The 15,902-nt window shown below is 45.2% G+C and overlaps 1 protein-coding gene across 1 annotated transcript; it reads left to right on the top strand.

The window, feature by feature from the left end:
* Window positions 1-463: 463 nt before the first annotated feature.
* On the top strand, window positions 464-14,969 carry KLF15 (KLF transcription factor 15). The gene is made up of 3 exons (XM_065408433.1): window positions 464-699; window positions 5,716-6,823; window positions 14,801-14,969. The coding sequence occupies exons 2-3, from the start codon at window positions 5,781-5,783 to the stop codon at window positions 14,967-14,969; spliced, it is 1,212 nt and encodes a 403-aa protein (XP_065264505.1). The 5' UTR covers window positions 464-699; window positions 5,716-5,780.
* The last annotated feature ends 933 nt before the right edge of the window (window positions 14,970-15,902 follow it).

Below are 15,902 nucleotides of genomic sequence, written 5' to 3'. Positions count from 1 at the left end.
TACCACTCCAACCATCCTCCTACACACCCCCACCAACCCAAACCTAGCCCTGTTAGAGAAAAAATCTCCATGTGGTTTCTTCCAGGTTTTGCAGTCCTCAAAATATATTTCTCTCTCTCATTCACATGATCTTCACTGTCATGGCTCAGAGATAGAGTAAGCAGGGAAGCAGCCAAACATTCCTGCCTGAACTTGGTTGGCTGTGATACAGAACAGGAGGGGCAGGCAGGAGAGGGAGAGGAGGCGGAGGGGAAGGCAGAGGCAGAGAGAGGATAGGGTGCCAGATGCTTCCATTGACGACAAAACCCTCCGGCCAGCCCCTTTGCTTCTGCTTTGGCCAATGATGTGAGCAGCTTTGGTCGAGCCTCTTTCAAGCCTTCCCCTGCCTTCACTGTGATAACCTCCCTGGCAGTCATGTGATGGGGATATAGTACTACACTAGGGGAGCTAAAGGACACATCAGCAGCCCTGCCACTGCTGTTGCAAATCGGGACCCTGCCTCCAGGCAGTTTTCAAGGACAACAGTTAACAAGCGGCCAGGCCCCCTCCTTAGGAGCGCTGTGGCGTTTGGTGATTGCTGGGGTGTTGCGCTGGTTCTGAATGCCACGAGGAGCTGCTGCCCGCTGGGATATTGCTTGCCTTTGATCTGCGGTGTTTTTTGGGTTTTTTTGGTGTGTGTGTCTGTGCAGAAAAGTTCAGGTAAGGAGTAAAGACACGTTTCTCACCCGCAGGGCGGGGGCAGAACGGTGTCCAGTAGCGTAGAGCATCCTGCCCGCATGGGGCTGCTGGCCGGTTAGCGCTGCCCGGGGGGCGCGTGGAGCCCCGGGGTCAAGGGAAGGAGATATCCGGGATCGCTGGGGGGGACATGCTGAAGAGAAGCTCTGGGATCAACGAGGGGGAGGGGGAAGGAGGAGATCCGGACTTGTTGAAGTGCCGTGCAAAGGGGTGTGTGTGTGTGTGGGGGGGGGACCTTCGTGCCATCCAGTCCCAATGGACTCTGGAAGAAAAGACCCCACAAGCTGGCTGTGTTTACACGGGCTCCTCTTTCTGCTGGGGGCGGGGGAGCTGGTCGGGCAGGAGCCGGGGCGATGTTTACAACCATATGTTGGCCGGACTGGCAGAGAAGGGACAATTCGCTCTGCCCAGCGCTGAGACCCGCTTCAGTTGCAAGACGGGGCCGGGAATCACCCCCTCTCTCAAAGCCAGGAGCCTGCCCGCTCTCTGCCGATGCAATGCGGGCTCGTCCTGTGCCCCGGCATTAGAGAGCTGCCCCCCTTTGCACCCCCACCCTAGACGCGGAGGACTAGCTCTTTGCAGAATGATAACGAGTAGATGGTTAAAGCCCCACACTCTTTGCACGGGGGTGACGGCACGCGGCGTTGCGATGCATGGATGTGGATTGCAGAGGTCGGTTGTTTTGTGGCTCCGGACAGGAGCAAAAGGGAGACACCCCCGCCGCCCCCACCCCAAAGGAGAGCATCGGCTGCAAAGCTCAAGCCCATCTCCCCCGGGCGCGCTGGGAGGCGCGTGCAGCTCGGCCGGCCGGGGCTGCTCGGGAAGGCGCTGGTGGGGAGCAGGAGGAGGAGGAGGCTGTGTGTGCTCTGCTCGCAGGCTGTTATGGTAATGTTGACAGGAGAAGCAGCGAGGCAGGGTTACTCTCGGTCAAGCAGAGCTCTGGGCCGAGGAAAGGGGGGGGGGGAGCAGTAGCTATGCACTGGGTTCCTTCGCTTCTTAGCCCCGCCAGGTGGGCTAAACACACCCCAAAGGCAACCCAAAATCCTGGGCTGACTCACAGCCTGGCAAGGCCGAGGGGCTCTGAAATGCAGCATCCCCTCTCCCCGCTTTCTGCCCCGTGCAACGAATCAGTTGCAGGGGATCCATTCACTATTGAGAAATTAGCATAGACATGCCTGGAAGGAATGTGTGATCAGCATGTGTATGCGAGCGAGGCAGCGGATTACTGCTTCACCAGCGCTGCAGCGGTTGCTGTAGATTAAAGTGTTTCCTCTGTAAGAAGGCAGGGGAAAGTGGAAGAGCTTTTCAGAAGCCTGCTTTCTCCCAAAGGGTTCTGGGGCGTTTGCAAGCTGTGGAATGAGGAAACCATGCGAGCTGGAAAGCATTCTTCTGAGCTTCCTAATAACGCTCAAAAAACAACAAGGAGTCCGGAGGCGCCTTAAAGACTAACAGATTTATTTGGTCATAAACTTTCGTGGGTAAAAAACCCACTTCTTCAGATGCTAATATAGATAACCCTTAGGCTGTCCCCTAACACCACCCCTTTAAAAGTAGCGATCACCATATCATGCTGTATCAAATGCATCCTCTCTTTAGTGCACCTTGCGGAGGTAATCCTTGGCATGACTACTCTGTATTGTAAAATGTACTGTAAAGAGGCTCCATACCAGGAAAATTACTTTGGAGAACTCATTTCAGTAATGCAGCTCCCAGGCTGCTAATGGATTTTTCTATTTTAAAAATGCCTTTATATGTTAACTGGCTCCTTTGAAATTCAAGGCCCACTGTGTTTCAGAGTCACTTTATAATCAGTTTTATGGCCCAATTGGAGCAGGATCAGGCCCTTACACATTTTTAATCCTCAGAGAAAAGCGATTTCCCTGGAAAATGGTTGTCAGCATATCCACAACTGCTTAGCAAGCACAAATTGGCAAAATATGCTATTGGTATTATCAGTTGTGTGATATGATATTTCCTATGATGTTGTAAACATCACCAGGAATAACAGGCTGCTAAATTTCTGCCTATCTTTCAGCAAGCCTCTGAGGCCTTGACTCTTGTAATGGTTACTCTGAAACATTGCTGTACAGGGGCATATGTGTTCCATCCTTTTATTAGCCAGTCACTAAACAGACAACTGTAAAACAGAACAATGTGACTCTGGCATAACATGCAAGAAAACAAAGCTGTGAACTCTTTTGAAACTTGGAGACCATAGTGCTGTTGTGCACTGTTAATCAGCTGCTACATTTCACCCCAGAGGTGGCTGCATTTCAATGGCATAAGAAGAGAAGCCTCTTTTATAAATAGTTTTGGAATGCTTATGGATGCAAATGTTGTATATAAATGTTAGATATATGATATAAGCATTACTTTGTATTAACCTAACTGGTTCTTGTTTCTTTGCAAATGTCTGGCTTGGGCCATATCTTTAGCCAAGGTCCTGAGGGTCTTTTGCTCTTTAGATTGGCAAGTAGTATGGACATTTTGTCATTGATTTCAGTGGGAGCAAGAATGGCTTCCAGATTGAAATGGACATTTAAGAAATCTTTACAAAAAAACTTTTTTTTCTATGCTAAGTTTGCTGTCACTCAGATACACACACACTCTCTCTCTCTCTCTCTCTCTCTCTCTCTCACACACACACACACACACACACACACACACACACACACACACACACACACACACACACACACACACACACACACACACACTCTCTCTCTCTCTCTCTCTCTCTTTAGTAAAAATATCTTGTGTGCAAAATCTTTGTGGTCACAGCAACAGCAGTGAGAGGTTAGAGCTGGAGCAAAATGGGAATAGGCAGGATTTGAAGCCATCTGCCATATGGGAATGCACCCTCCCTTCTGCCCCACATTAAACTGTGGTTATCTCTGCTTTTGAGGCAAGCAAGACATTAATCAGAGAACTCTTTTTGGAAGCAATAAAAGATTCACAGAGCCAGATTCTGATCTCTGTTCACTTGTCAGCTCCACTGACTTCTGTTGGAGTAATTGAATTTGCACTGAGATCAAAATCTGATTCGTAATCCCCTAGGCATATTTCAGGTATGCTGGCAATCACTTTTACCATTAGAAATGATCATAGGCTAAGGTCACAGAACATGGACACTAACCTTTGTTTGAACTTCCTCACTTTGAGCACATGTGAGTATTTCACTATCAGTTTGCAGGAACAGATGACTGACAGTGGGTGCAAACCAGGAAAATGTACAACTTGGCTTTTAATTCCCCTTTCTTCAAAACCACCACCACCCTCCTCCACACATAAACATAAATAAGGAAGCTGTAGCTTTAAGAAGTGTGTTTTTACTTCTACTTCCTGTGGAACGTTAATAGACTGATGCTGATGGAGCTTGTAAGAAGGTTGTTGTGCACTGCATCAGATATAGATTGAGTGCACAGATTTATTTTTATTTCCTCCTAGAAGACAGAGACAGAGGCAATTTGCAGATCAGGCAGCATAGGTGCCCTGGAGTAATAATAAACATCTCCCACCCTTCCCAAAACTGGACGCTATTGACTATTCATGGCAAAGTGTCTTCAGCACAGCAACACTGCCTGTGGAAAATGAGAGTGTGCAACAAGCTTGACTGGCATTTCCTTCATGCTAGGTCACATGCCTTCTGATTGCCTCTCTCTCTCTCTCTCTCTCTCTCACTCTCAAATACACCCTTATTGACAGATCAAATGATATCTATCTCTGCAATCCACATACCTTCCACAGAGAGGCGTGTTTTATGATGTACATATGCAGCTCAGTTTCCAGTCAGCCACCTTGAGCAGAGCAGAGGACCCAGGGCCAGTGTTCAGCAAAGTCTGCACATCTTCATTTTAGCTCCTTAAGGGTTATATTGTGCAGCTGTTAAGCAGTGTTTTCTCAGACAAAACTCCCAGTAAGATTGTTGTGCCTGAATTGAGGGCTGCAGGAATTGCATTGCCTTCACAGGGAGTTTCGCCTAAGAGAGAACTGCAAAATAAGCGTCTGAGCCTGTAGTTCTTTATTTAAGTGAGTAGTCCCACTGACTTCAACCAGAATGCTCAAGTGAGTAAGAGGTTGAAGGATCAGGCCCATTGGCCTTACTAAATTGCGTGTTCCGAATATAACAAAATGCAGTCACTTGCTGTAGTCACAATGAGTTGAAATCCTACGCAAGAGCTTGGTTCCAAGTTCCCAATTTAGAAGTTGGCACCATGTTTAGATCATCTCAGGGCTGTGTATCCAAGTGACAGGCAGCGTGGAGTGATGAGGTGACACTAGCACAATCAGCTGGCCTGCCAGCACATGGTAATTAGCCCAGCATGGTGCCAGTCTTATTAAGGGTGATGCAGGTGATGATGACGTTAGCAAACTGATTCATTACATCTGGAAAGGAAAATCTTACTAGTAAATGCTGAAGCACAATAAATATTTTTGGCTCCTGGCAGATTGGTCCTTGCATTATGCTGATTAGCCTATATTTGAATAACTGAGAAAGTTAATAATAAAGTCAATGGAAAGCTATAAGATAAGAAAAGGATTGTGTTCTTTTATGGACCCAAGTTATAAACTTTATTTTTATTTGTTTTTTGGGTGGTAAAAATTTCAACACTTTTTTTTTTTTTTTCCATTCCCTTCTTTGGCTCTCTGTTTCCTTGTCAGGCAAAAGATTATAAATGTATTTCCTCTTGCCAGTAATAGTCTGAGGAGGCACTGTAAATCTAAGGAACACATAGTTGTGAAATGATTTCTGAAAGAATTCTTTTGCAAACATGTGGTGCAATCTTGGAAAATGCCGAGGCACTCAGAATCCTTTGGGGGTGATACAGCAATATGAAAGCATGTAGCAACATGTGTTCCCAGTGAAACCGCATGCCATTGACTCATTTGAGCTAGAGAGATTTGTAGGTCTTGTAGTGCATGGAGGTGAATGATTAAACCTGACTTCTGACTATCAATATTTTTGTTCCCTATATTCAGGCTTTCGCTTGAACTTTCACTGTGTGGTATATGCTGGTGGGATATCCGTAACAGATTATCCAGGAATGGTGGATCACTTGCTTCCTGCTGATGAATATTTTTCATCCACAAGATCCCCCGTTGGATACTTTGGGGACATGATGGCCGGTGGGAGGTCGTATCAGATGCTGCCCTCACCTGTGTCAGAAGATGACAGCGATTCTTCAAGCTTTTGCTCTTGTTCCAGTCCTGATTCCCAGGTTCTCAGCTCTAGCTATGGAAGCACATCTAGCGCTGAAAGTCAAGATAATATTTTAGACTATTTACTGTCCCAGGCTTCCTTGGGGAACACCCCTGCTTCTTGGTGGGACAAAAGGAGACTTCAACCAGTAGTGAAAGAGGAGTATTTCAGATTGCCTGAGTTCGCAGTGGATATGGAAGATTCTGGACCATTTCAGCCCACACTTGAGGAGATTGAGGAGTTTCTGGAAGAAAACATGGAGTCGGATCTCAAGGAAGGGCCTAAAAGTGAGACCAAGGACTTGAGAGCTTGCAGCCAAGTTTCCGTTGCTTCAGTCCAGCAAAAAGACCATCTGGTACCTAGCGTTAATTTAAAAGAAAGTAAAAGTGAACAATCAAGTAGCTCAACAGAAGGTAGCGATGTTTCAAACGGAGCTCTATCCCTGGAGGGAGGGATACCTGTCATGCTCCAAATTCAGCCTGTACAGATCAAACAAGAGTCAAATACAAGCCCTAGTTCACAAGGACCAGCACAAGAGAATATTAAAATTGCACAGCTCCTAGTCAACATTCAAGGACAGACATTTGCACTTGTGCCGCAGATTGTTCAGTCATCCAATTTGAACTTGTCCTCTAAATTTGTCCGCATAGCTCCAGTCCCTATTGCTGCAAAGCCTATTGGGCCAGGAGGCATGATCCAGGGTCAAACGGGGATCATCATGGGCCAGAAATTTCAAAAGAACCCTGCGGCAGAACTCATTAAAATGCACAAATGTTCTTTCCCTGGCTGTACCAAGATGTACACTAAAAGCAGCCATTTGAAAGCGCACCTGAGGAGACACACAGGAGAAAAACCTTTTGCATGCACGTGGCCCGGTTGTGGATGGAGGTCAGTACTGGGATGCAGTCATACTCTGTATCCAATAAACATATCATTCACTTGACATAATATGCCAGCCAAACAGGTTTGAACCAAGTTCATTTATAAACCATTTTGCTGTTCTCTGAAACCTGTTTGGTTGGTTTTAAAATTAAAACCACTTCTCTTAATGTTAGATAATCCAGGGACTTTGGTGCGTTGAATAGCATAGCATTACTGTTGACATTAACTGTACAAAAGTCTAAAAAAATACCCCAGTGACTGGTATTTCATTTCATAATGGCCAGATTAGACTTGCTACTGCAGGCATTGCTTTGTATATTCATTGGTCCCATTGCAGCATACCATCTCCAATGTACCATTGATGCAAACTAGGATACACAAAGCAAATTGGGTCATTGGAGCATAGTCACTTCATCACTAATACTACATGGTTGTATGTATTTGTAGATTCAACTACATGGAGGTCAAATACAATCAGTGAAGGGCTATGAACGACATATATGCTTAATAAGACCCTAATAAAATTTTAAAACATTATAAGCAATTTTGTAATTTCCAGAATAAAATACTAGCTTGGGAATGCTATCTCATTATAGGATATGCTACTCAAATTTAATCTATGTTTATTTTATGTTCTGGTTTAGAAATGTATATTAGTGCCCATCCAGATGTGCTCCTGAGTATTGTACATTTCAAAAGCGAGCATTGGCCTGCTAAACCCAGGGTTGTGAGTTCAATCCTTGAGGGGGCCACTTAGGGATCTGGGGCAAAATCAGTACTTGGTCCTGCTAGTGAAGGCAGGGGGCTGGACTCGATGACCTTTCAGGGTCCCTTCCAGTTCTATGAGATAGGTATATCTCCATATATTATTTATTATTATAATCAGAAGGGCTGGTTAAAATTTTTCTGTCAAAACTTTTCATCAATGGAAAACTGAGGTTTTGAATAAGTAAAAATTTTCACCGAATTTGTCAGCTTTCCTCAAAATTTTTGATTATTCGTTGGAAAACTGGAAACTGACAAATATTTCTTTTGTGATTAAAAAGTTGAAATTTTCCATGGAAACCCCTTCTCCTCCATTTTTCAATCCGCTCTGGAACCCAGCCAGTTTCTTAACACTAGCAATGAAACATCATACTCTGTGATGAAAACCAAACATCATCTCAAATCCCTCCTGTTAAATTATACCAAAAGTATTCGAAAGACTTGGCAAAAGGAAAAACATCCTGTAGTGCTTTGATGAGCAATGAGTGGTTAGGAAATGTGTCACACTCATTGTGAACTGAAGAGATAACAGGAGAGATATGTGTAAAAATGCAGATATGCGAGATATGAGATCACTAGGGATGGATGAATTTGTTTGAAAGGAAAAGATCTGAACTAGTCTGAATCTTGTCCCTTTCCTCAAACTGATACACTGAGGTTTCCCCATTGCCACTAGGGCTGAGTGGATCATTTGTAGCTAATACTTCCTGTGATCAGTTTCCTCCCTTTTCTAATTCATGGAGGTTCCATGAGCAGATTGCAATTTTCCTTAATTTATTTGCTACCAATGAAATTTTTCACAAGCTTTGTTTACTTCCAGCCTTGCGATTCAAAATGAACTGAAATTCGACTGTGTCGCTCAGTTGTGATTGGTCACATAAATCACATGGCATTTTTCCATGCTCTCATTGCATGAGCATAGTCCTTTCTATTTGGCTTTCAGTGTCAATGCTTGCAAGGAGCATATTTAAGATTTGCTTTTCGCTAGCATCTATGCAAACTTAACGCTTGCTTTCCATGAGCCATGATACTAGTGAAACTTGATTGTCCAAATTTTCGTGGAAAGGGAACAAAACAAAGGGTTGAAATGTGGCCAAAATTTAATTCCTTTAAAAAGCTGAATGAATGTTTGTGGGAAATTGATTTGCAGTATTCAGCTAACCACCAGTGACAATGATCCTGACCCAGGCATATTTGAGGTCAGAAGGTGACTTGCCAGGGCTCTGATTCTGCCTCTCTCTGATTCCCCATTGATTTCAGCAGTCCAAGATCAGACCTCAGGAGTCTGTTTGTGAATTGTTCTTTTGTGGATGATCTTCTGTGGATGTATCTTATGAGAACACTGGTATTTTCCAGAATGTCAGTCAAAGGTGAATGATTAGGAATATATATGCAGCAATATGGTCTAATGTTCTCTTGGATGCCTTCCATGGAGTGACACCAAGGGTGAGTTTAGCCTCTGTATGTCCACAACCTTACAAGGGTTAAAGTCTAGTGTGAATGGTGCCTAGCAAAAGTGCCACAAGGGCAATGGAAGGGCATGTAAAGAGAAGTACTGATCCAGATGGTGAGTGCATCTAGAACCTGTAATTTAAAGAGCCAACTGCGTGGACAGCCACAATTCTTTATGGGCAGAAGCCCAGTAGAGGCTAGGGATTAAATAACTTCCATACAAAAAAGGCTTGTTTCTGGCAGTTGGATATTTTTCCAAACCCGTCATTGTGACTGAATCTTTGCATTTAGCATGACTGAGAGCATAAGCCAGAACCCCGGATCCAAATGCCCCATAACTTTGAGTGAGTTCTGATCCCAGTTTGAAATTTTTCAGCTGGGGCCCATCACTAACATAGACGAAGGAGGGGGCAGACTTTCAAAGGGGCTGTTTCCCTCTATCACAAATCTCTTAGAATAAGCTTGAGAGTCCAGCACTCCCATGTGTTCTTCTCAGACATCAAAGTCAGATCTGCAGTGACATACCATAGCCAGAGCCAAGTGAGCACTGAATTACACAGTCCCCTTTCATCAGTAAAGCATGTTTACCTTTTCCAGAAGTTCAGGGAGAGCTGTGAGCTCACATGACTAAGTCAAGTACATCTGGAGTCTGTTCTTAGTATTATATCATCCCAAATGAATTTATGCACTGAGATGCTGCTGCTGGTTTCTTCCACGTTCTTTTCCGTGTGTGTATGGTGTATTTCTTTTTCAACAAAATGAACTTAAAATCGGAGTTAATGGAAAATAACAATTTAGAAAAATGCTCCTTGGTATAATTTGAGTCATAGCGTTTAGCTGCGGGTGGAGTGGCAGGGGGAGAAGCTTTTCCTTCTTCCTGTATGGGCAGAACAGCTGAACTAAAACAAACTGCCAGCCAACCCTGTGTAAGCTTTAAGTGTAGCAAAGCAAAGTGATGAGCAAGGTTAAACTTTTGCAAGCCGCATACAGCGTGGGATTCCCAAGTTCCTTTCTGAAGCTGACTACTACCAACTTTTGCCCCTCCGTCACAGAAAGCGAGAGCTGCTCTTTTCAGTCTTAGGCAGTATGCAAACAGCAGAGTACAGAAACTGCCAGTGACCCATTTAGTCCAGTATCCTGTTGTACCGGTCAGATCATTGATCCATGTCAGACCAGGTTACACCTTAGGTTCATCTATGTCAGTGGTTCTCAAAGCCGGTCCGCCGCTTGTTCAGGGAAAGCCCCTGGCGGGCCGGGCCAGTTTGTTTACCTGCCACGTCCACAGGTTCAGCCGATCGTGGCTCCCACTGGTTTGCCGCTCCAGGCCAATGAGGGCTGCAGGAAGCGGCGCGGGCCGAGGGATGTGCTGGCCACCACTTCCCGCAGCCCCCATTGGCCTGGAGCGTCGAACTGTCGCCAGTGGGAGCCACGATCGTCCGAACCTGCGGATGCGGCAGGTAAACAAACTGACCCGGCTCGCCAGGGGCTTTCCCTGAACAAGCGGCGGACCGGCTTTGAGAACCACTGATCTAGGTTAGTGGCTACTGCCTGCCACTTCTGAGAAAGGCAAAACCATGAAACTCACACCTGAATTTCAGTATCTTATTTGGGAAATTTGGTGAAGACAGATGTAAGCTACTGCACTTTGGAAGGAAGAGTTTAAAGGGCTTGTAAACCATGCTGATGAGTCTGAGTTAGCTGTAACTTCTCAGGAAGATGATCTTGGCAATGATATAGTATAGGCAAGTTGCTGGGGTTGCCTGCTCAGGGCACCACAATGGCCCCAAAATGGGAATAAGATTCTTGGGGCTGATTATCATTTACACCAAGGCCCCTCTACACTGTATAAAGACGTGGCTGTGCTAAAGGAAGCTTACTGTATGAGGCTGTGTATTTCCTGAGCACACAGTGCGTTACAGGACACAAAGAAAGTCCAGGTGCTGTAACTCCAGCAGGAGGTGGATGGGGGGAGGAGATCCCTGTGAGGATTCCCTCGCAGAGATAGATCCCTCACAACATCCTGTTAGGTAGGAGGCTTTTCCTTCCAACTTAAAAGGCCACAAGGCTCAAGGCCAAGCTTCTTGGATCCCCAGGGACACCCGGGAGGCCCGGGGCATCCACACAGAGACCCTGTACTTCTGCTCTGGCCCTCATACAATGTGTTGTTTCCCCATCCCTCTACCATATTCCAGCCCCTCCTCCCTCAAACATGGTTAATCTCTACCCCCTGCCCTAGCTGGCATCCCCAGAATGGCATAGAGGCTTCTGCAGGGTCTTGAGGACAGGGAAAGGTGCTGTGGAAATGGTTGAGCCTTTCTTCTGCAAGGGAAAGGGAGATGTGCCTGAAGAACCTCTGTGTTTGGATCTTGCGGTCACAAAATGTGGGCCATTATTGTTCTTTACCGTGGTACCCCAGTAGCTCTCGGGATTGGGGCCACATTGTGGGCACTGCCCCTGCCTGTTTCATAGGAGTGGTACAGAAAGGGCTGGTTGGATGTCCCTTTCCTATAATACAAGACAAAGAAGAGCTAGGGCACACAGTGAAATTTAAAAGGCAACAGAAAGGAGCTACTTTATTATGAAACTTCTAGTTAACTGATGGAACTGGAATGTGGAGGAGTCAGACTAGATGATCATAATTGTGCTCTCTGAATCTCCTTCTTCTCTGGGTTCCAGAGTTTTTTAAACAACATTGTAGTAAATGCCTTTTCATCACAGCTGTTACACCAACTGCGGGGCTACTTTATTTCTGAATTCAGAGGGAAACTGTGAAGGGCTGACCCTCCCAAGTCCCTGGCAGCCTTTGAAATAAATCCCTCAGGTGGAAAATACTCTCACCTGTTCCTGAAGTGAGAATTCTAACAAGATGCAATCACTCCCTTACAAGATAGGTCTCCCTTGAGCAGAAGCTGACAGTCTGGCTAAATAGTGTGATTCAGCTCCCTGACTGAAGCCAGCAGGTAGAGTGGAAGGAAGGCAACAAACTCAGTGTCATTCTGCACTTACGGGGCTACAATCACCCTTGGCCCATCTCCATCAAGTGCAGTGGAATTACAAGAGAGGTGAATTTGGCTCCTTGTGTTTGTGTGAGATTTCCAAACGGCCTCTGTCTTTATTTGGGAGGAGCTGTCATTTCTTAGGTGCTGGGATCATAAAATTTGGGCTGGTTATTCGTAAGTGGTGCCTCTTTTGCATTTGCTACCTGCTTGAATTTGGAATTCCATCAATTTTTTTAGACTGTAAGGTGAGACGGGACCTTTACGATCATTTAGTCCAATCTCTGCATATCGCAGGCAATAGAATTCTACCAGCTTTCCTGTTCTAACTTTTGGGTTGTTGTTTTTTTTGTAAACACAGGGAGAGAGAGAGGGGTTTATTTCTGTGGGCCCAGTAAGGTGATCTTTCCATGAATTCTGGGTAACAGCATTGCAAGATTCTTACCTCTTCAATTAAGGGCTTCGTTATGAGGCTAAGTGTATTTTTATCATATTAACTCACATTAGCTTCCAAGGCTCACGTAACACACACATCTCTGACATATGATTCCCTCCCCTCTCCCTTGGTGCAATTGCCAGAGATCCATTGCAGTTGTCTTGCTCTGAGCTTGTTTCAGGTCCCTCCATCCCATTATTCCTTGTGTTTTATAATGATATTGACACCTGGATGAGGCAGCCCTTTATTTTCCGGCTCCTGCCTCTGCCTTGAGGATTGCTCTGTGTTTGTGTCTCAAGGACCCCGCTCCTGAGGTGGATTTCTCTTCCACCTGAGAAAGTGACTACCTTCCCTGGCAAACAAATCAGTTCTTTGTCCAACATGTCTGATCCCATGTCTGTCAACTTGCCACTGTGATATCTTGGTGAGGTCCTAGCAGCTCTCAGTCTGTGAAGTTCTGTACAGTGTATGCTGCCCTTCCCTTTCTCGGCTGTTGAGTTGCTTTGAAAAGTTTCTCAGAGTCCTATGAACTCATGGTTCTTAAAGATAATTCCTTTAAGGACACTGCATCAGGGTCAGCCCAATGAAGGAGTTTCACGAGCAGTTCATGGTCATGTCAGTGTTCCAGGCTCTGGTCATGGCTGGGTACCCACTGCTGGCAAGGGCTAGCAGTGTTAGAGAGAGAAGTGTTCGCGGGTGCAGATGGGCCCAAATTCAGCCCTGGATCACAACACTCAAGAACTTTTGGAAAGTTTGGATCTGTAGCAAAATCTAAACTATCCACTCTGTAGTGGACAGTGGAATAAAAACTTAGAATAAAAAAAAATATCCTAAATCCAAACACACCAAACTTTAGCAAAGTTTGGATCCTGACCATCAACTGGTAGCATGGGATCATCTCTAGTTGCAATTTTAATGTATTTTCTTACATGAAGGGTTTAGAGTGTGAGCGGTAAAGTCTCTTTCCACCTCAAATGGTGCTCTTTATTTCCCCTCCAGAAATATAGTATATTTACACAAGTGGTGGTGTGATGTTTTTGTTCCACAAATGCACATTTTCCCACAGGTCCTTTGCCCTATTTATTCAGCAAACACTCATGACTTCATGTATTTATTGTAAATAAACAGCTGATATTGTTTCTTGAGAACTCTTTTTCTGTACCACTCTTTGGTAGTGTTCTGGCAACTCACACTCATCATCCTTTGTTGGACAGCAGTTCTGCATGCATCCAGAAGGAACTGTCTTAGCACGACATTGTTAACACTTGGGCTCCCAGCACTGGGATGGGCTAGAAATAGCACCAACCCAGCTGCTCGGTCCCAAGGATTAGCTGGTTTATCTGAGTTTAAAATGGGCCTCTGAGATTCACAATGGCTATTTGGGGACTATTCCTTGGCAGTTGCGGGTGGGAGATGTCTAAAAATAAAATGATATTGGGGAATCTAATTTTGGTAACTGAGGGCCAAATCCTTATCTCCATTTGTACCAGTGTAAATCCAGAGTAGCTGCAGTGTAGTCAATGGAGTCATTTTGGATTTACTCCAATATAACTGTGAGCAGGAATTGACAGTGAGACATTAATAGCCCTTTATTTAATCATTCGGGAGAGAAAAAGAAAGGCCAAATTCTTAGGTCAATTCAATAAGCCAAGTGGCTTCAGAGTAAGTATGGCTGACTCTGCCTGGGTAGTCCCTCGCATAGTATCTGGCCACAGTCTCACAAACTAGTCGTGATTGAGGATATTGTTGTTCCTCCAGCATTCTGAGCATGCCAAGGTGAGACTGGCAGAAGCCTTAGCTTTGGAGCATTGGTGGTGGTCTCTGCTCAGGAGAGGCCCAGAACTGGAGTTTAAGGAAGATGCTGTGGGTTAGAATTGATGTGCATTGGCAGAGCTTTGGGAGGTTTGGGATTGGAATAGCACGGGGTGCTGCAGGTCAGTAGTGAGGATGCAATAGCCGGGTTGTGTGTATGTGTAGTCAGGGATTAGGGTAAAGCTTATACACCGGTAACCCCTTTAGGGCCTGTCTCCAGTCAGTGCTATCAGTTATATGAGCACCAAAGAATGATGCAATGAAGTGGGTAGTGTATTACTGCTGCCCTCTGCTGGATAGAATGAGAACTGCTCCAGTGTATGTCATGGGCCTTATACTGCTGACAGATTCTCCTTTAGCTTAAGTGTTTGGGCTTCTGCGGCAGGAGGACTTGAGTTCTATCCCCGCTGCTGTCATGAAGTTCCATGCATGCAGCATGGGCCATGGAAAAGTAACAATGACATAAAAGAATTAGCAGCAAAAATCTGAAGAGGTTTTTCTTTTCTAAACCTCTGCTTGCAGGTTCTCCAGATCAGATGAGCTCTCCCGGCACAGACGCTCCCACTCTGGAGTGAAACCTTACCAGTGTCCTGTCTGCGAGAAGAAATTTGCTCGAAGTGACCACTTATCCAAACACGTCAAGGTGCACCGGTTCCCTAGAAGCAACCGCTCTGTGCGCTCAGTGAACTGATTGGTCCCGCCTACCCCTTGCCACCCGTCCATCGCAGAACAGCCGACAACAGCACTTTGCTCACTATATTTCTTGTGATAATTTATTTGTCTCCATAGAACAGTCAGCGCTGTTACTTCACACTACCACCTCTGAATGTTTTGTGTCCTACAAACATAATTTGAGAACAAAGTTCTTTTTGGGGGAGGGTGGGGTGGGTTTTTTATTAATATTATTATTATTATTATTATTTTATTATTTTATTTTCATTTCCTTCTATCTTTCCCTTTGCTGCTGCTTCTTTTTGGAAATTACAGTGTTTTATTTTTAGCTGTTTTCTGCTGCACAAGGCAAATTTATGGGCTACTTGCTGCTAGTTAATTATAGTCCTGGCATTCCTGAGGGCTTTGCTCCTGTACAGGGCCATTCATTGTGAGTTTTTATTAAGCTGGTCTATTTGTCCAGTTTGGAAACAGTAAATTCCTTTTGAAATGAAAACAGCTCCTTTGTTTTTCAGTCGCCTGAGCCAAGGATTTGTGGGGGCAGGCCAAAGGAGGAGGAGGAACGGTTGGGAGGTGGGGAGTAGTGGGACTGGAATTGGTGTCCCTGATTTCGCGAACACACCATCCTTCAGTGGTCCTTGCTGTTCATAACTTGGTCAGCAAATCTCGTGCACCCGGAAACTGGAACTGACAATGTCTTTAAAACAAAAAACCCAAACGCTCAGGCCAGATTAAATGGGCTGGAATGAAGGCCTTTCACTGTGGATCAGTGTAAACTGCCTGCATGCCTTCCATCTTATGTGGTCAATGTGTTGAGCGTAGGGGAGATAACCACATATTTAAGGAAACAGTGATTACACCTTGGCTCTGGCTGAAACTATCCTCTTCATTATCAGGAGTGTTGTCGAGTGGTTAGAGCAGGGGGGACTGGATGTTAGGACTCCTAGTTTCT

Source organism: Emys orbicularis, chromosome 7 (genome assembly GCF_028017835.1).
Source record: "Emys orbicularis isolate rEmyOrb1 chromosome 7, rEmyOrb1.hap1, whole genome shotgun sequence".
NCBI classification, from domain to species: Eukaryota; Metazoa; Chordata; order Testudines; family Emydidae; genus Emys; species Emys orbicularis.
Note: the sequence above shows the minus strand (reverse complement) of the source record. Positions and strands in the feature narration are given on the sequence as shown.

Excerpts from the sequence above, each read along its gene's own strand:
- KLF15 (XM_065408433.1), top strand. The coding sequence starts at position 5,781 with ATGGTGGATCACTTGCTTCCTGCTGATGAATATTTTTCATCCACAAGA. Across the intron at positions 6,824-14,800 it reads TGGCCCGGTTGTGGATGGAG|GTTCTCCAGATCAGATGAGC; the intron begins GTCAGTACTGGG and ends CTCTGCTTGCAG.